The sequence below is a fragment of the Glossina fuscipes genome, unplaced genomic scaffold (assembly GCF_014805625.2).
Source record: "Glossina fuscipes isolate IAEA_lab_2018 unplaced genomic scaffold, Yale_Gfus_2 43, whole genome shotgun sequence".
NCBI classification, from domain to species: domain Eukaryota; kingdom Metazoa; phylum Arthropoda; class Insecta; order Diptera; family Glossinidae; genus Glossina; species Glossina fuscipes.
Window position 1 is genome coordinate 2,540,524 of NW_023998427.1, and position 6,849 is coordinate 2,547,372.

At 33.5% G+C, this 6,849-nt stretch overlaps 1 protein-coding gene across 1 annotated transcript; it reads left to right on the forward strand.

The window, feature by feature from the left end:
- Positions 1-2,472: 2,472 nt before the first annotated feature.
- Positions 2,473-6,298, forward strand: LOC119637174 (gamma-butyrobetaine dioxygenase). The gene is made up of 5 exons (XM_038033027.1): positions 2,473-2,911; positions 2,982-3,198; positions 3,803-3,929; positions 4,016-4,324; positions 5,845-6,298. Exons 1-5 carry the CDS (start codon positions 2,642-2,644, stop codon positions 6,155-6,157), a joined length of 1,236 nt encoding a protein of 411 aa, XP_037888955.1. The 5' UTR covers positions 2,473-2,641; the 3' UTR covers positions 6,158-6,298.
- Positions 6,299-6,849: the final 551 nt, after the last annotated feature.

A 6,849-nucleotide genomic window follows, 5' to 3' on the forward strand; every position in this document is an offset into this window, starting at 1 on the left:
GATGCAGATAAACTAACTCTTTATCTTACGTTGATCGAATATTATTAGTACACTTTCTGAGGACCCTTAGCGTCGCAAAACAAATGACAAAATTAGTATACATTTACTCTTTATTGATGACAATAAAAACTAGTTTGTTCAACCTTCAAAGTTGGTTACAAATATTGGTTTAGAAATTTTTTTTTTTTTTTTCGTATCTTTGTCTTTTTGTTTTTATTCCGCACTAGATTGCGGTGCGGATGGTGCACGGGGCATTGTTTGATGATCTTAACTAGTTTTTGATAGCAAACATCTAAAGTGGTCGTCTGGTTTCTTGGAGGCAAGTGAATACGCAGAGCATCTTTGCGGTGCTACCGCACTGAGAAAATTCACTTTTTCCTAAACGATTCAGTTTACGATATGTTTGGCGCTGGTTCATTAATATGTCTTCCGACCGCATTTGCAGACCCTCATAATTATGCGTTTCATAAAACAACTATTAGGAAATATTAATTGATCGTTTTAATCAATGATTTGTTCTTTTCCTTTTTTTCAATGATTGTTATGAAAACTAAATTTCAAACTCTTTACCGAGATAAATACTCGAGAACATGCTAAAAGATATTAACTTAATATCAACAGTTTTGTGTGATACCTTTAACTATTTGTCAAACGCTTGAGTTATATGGCCTTTATTAGTCATTTTTCTTTTAATTTAGCTGATCCGCGCTCAATATAATCAGCCATCAGGCTCATGGACAGACAAATGAACTTAAAATACTTAATTAGATTTAAACAATGGTTCCGAATTGCTTGATGCAAGAAAAGATGGGTCCATCTTAAAACATGTTGAGTTACATATACCCGCACAAACTTAAGAATATAATTCACTATATGAAAAATTTTCGTTGCGGAAAACGTTTAACAAGCAATAAAAGCATATATCTCCTGTAATGGGCTTAACAAACCGATTAGCAAATGAAAAAAACTATTAGGTGCATAAATACATTCCCTCTGTATTTTTTATTGGATAAAATCCAAATTTATTTAAAGTATATTTGTTACAAAAAATCAAGTTAATCAAAATATATCTTATTATTAACTGCGATCGTTGGCCTTTTGCCGGGCAGCTTACGGATGCCCACACAACTGTAATTTCGTGACTTCTTACATCTTCAACTTTTATAAATCGCTAATCTGCGAAATAGGACTACATCGACGTGATGTAATCAGGACGCATCGGTTGCATGTAAGAATTTATGTGCGGTATTTGGAATTGTAAGTATTCGTCCTTGTCAAAGATGATTGAACAAATTTCGTTCCGGGGATGTGAGCCTCCAAGAAAGTGATCGATAATGATGTTTTGCGATTCATGTTGGAAAATAATCCACATTTAATAAATCGAGAAATTGCAGAAGAGTCAGGCATTCATTATACAACTGTTGGAGATCACATTAAATCTCTTGGATTTGTGTTAAAGCAAAGTACATGAATAAAATACGATAGAACTTTCCCTCTAACCTATTATTTCAAAACGTATGGCATTATTTCCATACCAAGGCAAGTTAATCATCTCCTTAGGTTTAGCTGAATTTTTTTTTTTTCCAGTTTACAATAGAGTAAGTTGTCGAAGCGTAAAAGATACCCTCAAACATCTCTTTACATATTAATACACACTGAACGGTCTATTGTAAGCAATTGAAGCAATCACTTTCAACACAAGTCGGCACTCATTTATACACCTAATATCTTTGCGGTATTGTGAGTGAGTTAATTGGCTGATGAGAATCACCTCTTCTACGCTTTCTTCGGATAGCGTTGATATTTGCGATGAAAATTAAAGCGATATCTCTAAGAATCATCCATACAGAACTAGTTTTTTTAATGCGGTGGTATTTAGAAAAAATGTGTGAAAAGGAAGAGAAAGAACGAGAGCTAGATAGATAAATAGATAGATAGAAAGAGAGAGCGAGAGAAAGAGAGAGAGAGAGAGAGAGAGAGAGAGAGAGAGAGAGAGAGAGAAGAAAGAGAGAGAGAGAGAGAAAGAGAGAAAAAGAGAGAGAAATACAAAAATTTTCCATCAGAATAGGGTTTTTCGAGCATCACATAATTACAAACATAATATATTCTACAAATCGTCAGTCAGAAAATGTAAAAATATATTAATTTATAATAATTTTAAACAATAAATAAACAAATAAATTGTATAAAGTGTATTATTAAAAACAGCAACGAAGGAAGGAAACAATTCAGGTTAGAAGGAAATGAAGCCGGTGTCGACAATTTCGACACTTATATTACCCTTGAGAGTTTATTCGTTTATTCGTGTACATGTGAAGAGCAAAAGGAAATACTTTGGAAATTGAGAACAATTCGTTGCAAACTTATTTACATACGTCAATTTGAAAAAAAGAGCTTATCTTACTTTTTATTAAATTAAATTTTTTATGGCATACAAAAATTTAACTCAACATTTTAAAATATTAAGTGCAGCCTTGTCTTACGTCAATTTAATTATAATAGCAAAGCGTACAGAAAACTCAAAAAGCGGCGCTTATTAGAGCGTTCAAGATAAGCATTGCAATCAGTTTCGAAAGAGTCATCGACAAGAGAACAAGTACATAACAACAGAAACAGAAACTCATTTGAAACTGATACAGAAATGCACGCACACAAACAATCGTTTTATAAATTACTTAAAATATCAACCAACTCAATAAATTTCACATTTAAACGACTTCTTAAAGCGTGTCTCGACGAAACTAATGGATTTATAGTGATTCAGGAAGACTCGCATCAAGAATTATTGAAATATCCAAGTGTATGGTTACGTGACAATTGTTATTGTAATGCATGTTTTCACCCCATAACAAAATCCCGTATACACAATTGGGATGAATTTGATGTAAACGTTAAGGCTGAGTATTTACAGGTATTTACAAAATGATCTTCAATTATTCATTAAATAGACAAATATGCTCACTTCTTCTTCCATCCGCGAGGTAAATGTGGATACAAAGCAAATTATTATCGATTGGAGCGATAAACATCATTCGGTCTACGATTTAAAATGGTTAAAAGAACGGGCATTCAATGAAAAATATCGACAAGATTATCTTAAACACTTTTATAGACCAAAGACCCAACATTGGCCAGGAAGCGATTTTAAGAGAGTCGCTCAATTATTTAATTTTAATAGCATTATGAATGACAATAATGGTAAGTTAAATAAAAGTAAATAAAAAATTTTTAGAGTGGACGGCAGCCCACCATTAAATATCTTACACAACTCCGTTTAATACAGTTGTTCATATAATGCCGTTTTAAAATCAAACGTTTTATGAGAAGTGATCGAAAAGGTGGTCCGAGCAAAACCATCTCTAATAATGCACGTTTTTGATCCAAGACACACCGATATAAAAAATTTCAACAAAATATCTCAGAAATTGCAGCCTGTAAATTCAAAAATATACAAGAGGGACAGATGGACAGATAAGCTTCTGTATAATAAAAAGTGGGTCTATCTCAAGTCCTTCTGGTTATTATTTACACCAAAAGTGGTGGTGTGGGATATAAAAAACGAAAAACTAAAAAAAATTGAAACGAAAGTAAAAACACCAAAGATGCACCAAAGATGCTAATAATTGTGCCACAAAGGGAATTTACGAAATTTCATGCATATCAAGCTAAGAAAAATATTGAAAATGCATGTAACATTTGCCAAGGTTGTGTGAGTTAGCGCGCACAATGTCAAGATGTTTATTTAACAGGAGATCAATTTGAAGTGTTTAACTCTTATTTGTTATTATATTTTTTTGATTAGTTCTTAGATTATGGCTGGAATGTTTGGCTACTTACGGTGTGGCCATTATAAAGGAGGCGCCCATTGAAAAGTCAGTGGTAAGACAACTGGGCAATCGTGTTGGCTTCTTAAAAAGCACAACTTATGGGTAAATCAAATTAAGTTAAAAATCGTGACAGATAAAAAAAATCGTGTAATAAAGAGAGAATTTTTTTTATCTGTATTTTATAATAGAGAAGAATTTATTGTACAAGCCAAGGCAGATGCTAAAAACGTAGCTTATCTTTCGGATCCTTTGCCGCCACACACAGATTTACCATATTATGAATACAAGCCTGGTTGCAATCTACTGCACTGTATGGTGCAATCAAAGTCTAAGGGTGGCTATAACTTACTCGTCGATGCCTTTCATATAGCTGATCGTATGAAAGCCGAACATACGAAGGATTATAAGATTTTGCTAAGTACTCTGGTCGATTGGAATGACATTGGTAGCGAAAACGATCGAGTTTTTCATAATATTTGGAGAGCGCCAGTTATAGTGTAAGTGAAAAGCAAACTACAAATATCTCCTAATTGAGCAAATGAAATGAAAGAATAAGATGCATGTAAATACTTGATAGCTTTTAGAAAATGTGAAGCGAAATGTGCGTAGCATAGCGAATTGTATTTCTAGCTTTCGTTCCATCAACCATAAATGAACCTTCAATCTAAATGCGTATTAGAAGAAAACAAAGCCCATATACAGATTGTCAGAGAGTGAGGAATATTAAGTTTGTTTTTGATATTATCGTATTTCGAAAGGGGGGGCTCAAAACCCATATAAAGCATGTGTGGCTTTCAATGATAATGTAATGCAGGTTAAGTCAAAACATTATATGCGGTCATGGCTCACTATTAAATATTATACTTTCCGTACAGTGCCTTATTTTGAAAAGTCGTTATGTAGGAAGCGATTCATTCTGAACCGATTTGACCAGCATTCACCTTTAGGCAAAAAAGCACTAGTATACCAAATTTCATCAAAATACCTCATAAATTGTGATATATAGGTTAAACGCAAGAAAATAAGATGGACAGACAGGCGCACGTGTTTAAATCAAATCAGAAAGTGATTCTGAATCGATCAGTTTAATAAAAAGGGATCCATTTCAAGCCCTTCCACGTGTTAGATACATCCGCAAAACCTAAATGTACCCTTGCACCGCAACGGATGTAGAGTATAAAAATGAGTTGGCCTTTGCGTCTTCTAAAACCAGAAGTATTTTAAATGCAGATGAATTACCCATGAGTAGTCGAATAGGTAAAAATCACGACTACCAAGTCAGTGTTCGTGAGTTCAAGTCTCAAATGCTGCACAGTGAGCGCTTAGTTGGCAAAGGAATAACACTTATCGGTCGTTTCCTTTCCTCATTTATTTCTAACCCCTCGTCCTGGTACACGAATACCGCACGCTCCACAAACGATTCAACGAAAAAGCGAGGACTAAGTTTACAATTTATGCAAAGGAAGCAATTGGAAAGGTGGTTTTTTTAATATTTACCCTTATGGACTAAATCGATAACGAGTCTCGCGCAAAATTATGTTAATATCTCGACATAAAAACTTTCGCTGGACCATCTGATATATCCAAGAATTAATAAGGCATTAAAAGTTTTTAATATCCGTGGAAGGAGGGGGGAGGGGCTTATGAAAAAGACATATGAATTTATTTTGTGATTAATCGCTTCAGATTATTTGGACGGCAATAGTTAGTATTCTAGTATTATAAATATATAGTTTCGTCTCTTGATTTTTTTTTGTTTTTCAAGTTTAATTGTACATCAAAAATGAATAGTGAAAATTTGTTGGTAGTTTTGGAAATCTCACTAAGATTTGAAAGCGCGTTCTATGACGCTGGTCTTGCTCATTACCAAAGAAAGTTATTCATCTGTAAATGGTAGATAACTTGAATTTGTTTTTTCAACAGTTGCTCAGTGTCGTTAAATTAAAAAAAAACTAATTTTTTTTTTTTATTTCCTTATATTTCTCCTGCTACTTATTCTCTTCCTTTATTGCAACAGTTTAGACAACGAAGGAAATTACATGCGTATAAATCACAGTATACCGCAACGCGATAGTCACTTTTCAGTACCAATCGATAAAGTTCTGCCCTGGTATGAGGCATACACAAAGTTTGTACGTCTGGCACGTAACGATGCTATTACATTTAAAACGTCACCCGGCGATGTTTTAACATTTAATAATTTACGTGTGCTGCACGGCCGTACGGGTTACGATGACACAGACGAAAATGTGCGTTACATTGTCGGAGGCTATCTTGACTGGGATATTATTTACTCCAAGCTGAGAGTATTAAAAACCACCACTAGGTAAATGGTAGACTGAAACTCTTTTCATTTTCCTAACATGGATTTTGTCTTTATAAAGAATTCTTTTTTTTTTTTTTTTTTTTTTTTTTAAACAATAAAAGCCACTTTTCTACTTCCTCCGATCAGTGAGGAAGTAAATTATGAATATTATTTTTTAAATTTATTTATGTGATTCTTTTATGCTCACTAGGGGAAATATTGAAATGTATCAGGCAAGTATTGCTGTTCCATTCCTCAATTGTTTCACACATTTATTTATGATATATCTTAATTAATCGTAAGCTGGCAATTTTTTAATTTTCATTATTTTTGATATAGTATTCTGCCTAAACACTTTTTAGTGCCATTTCTAGGCACAGTGTGACTATGGCTTTGATTGGCCAAAGTGCACGGTTTTGAGGAAAAAAGATTTGCTAACGTGAGAAGAGTTTGACCGATTTTTTCCCATGACAAATATAATTTTGCCACTTACTGAAGGATTGCCAATTTTTAAAGTGCAGTTTCGGTTTCAACCGTATCTTGTTACTCAGCAACCACTTACTTGCTTTTCTCCTTTTTTTTTTGTCGTCAAACACATATTAACCATGACTTTTGTAAATTATAATATCAAACGCGAGGGAAATCATTACTTTTTTTCGGCTTATGTTTCATAAATAAATTTCAAAGTTAAAGTGCAGCAGGTTTCAGCAAAAATAT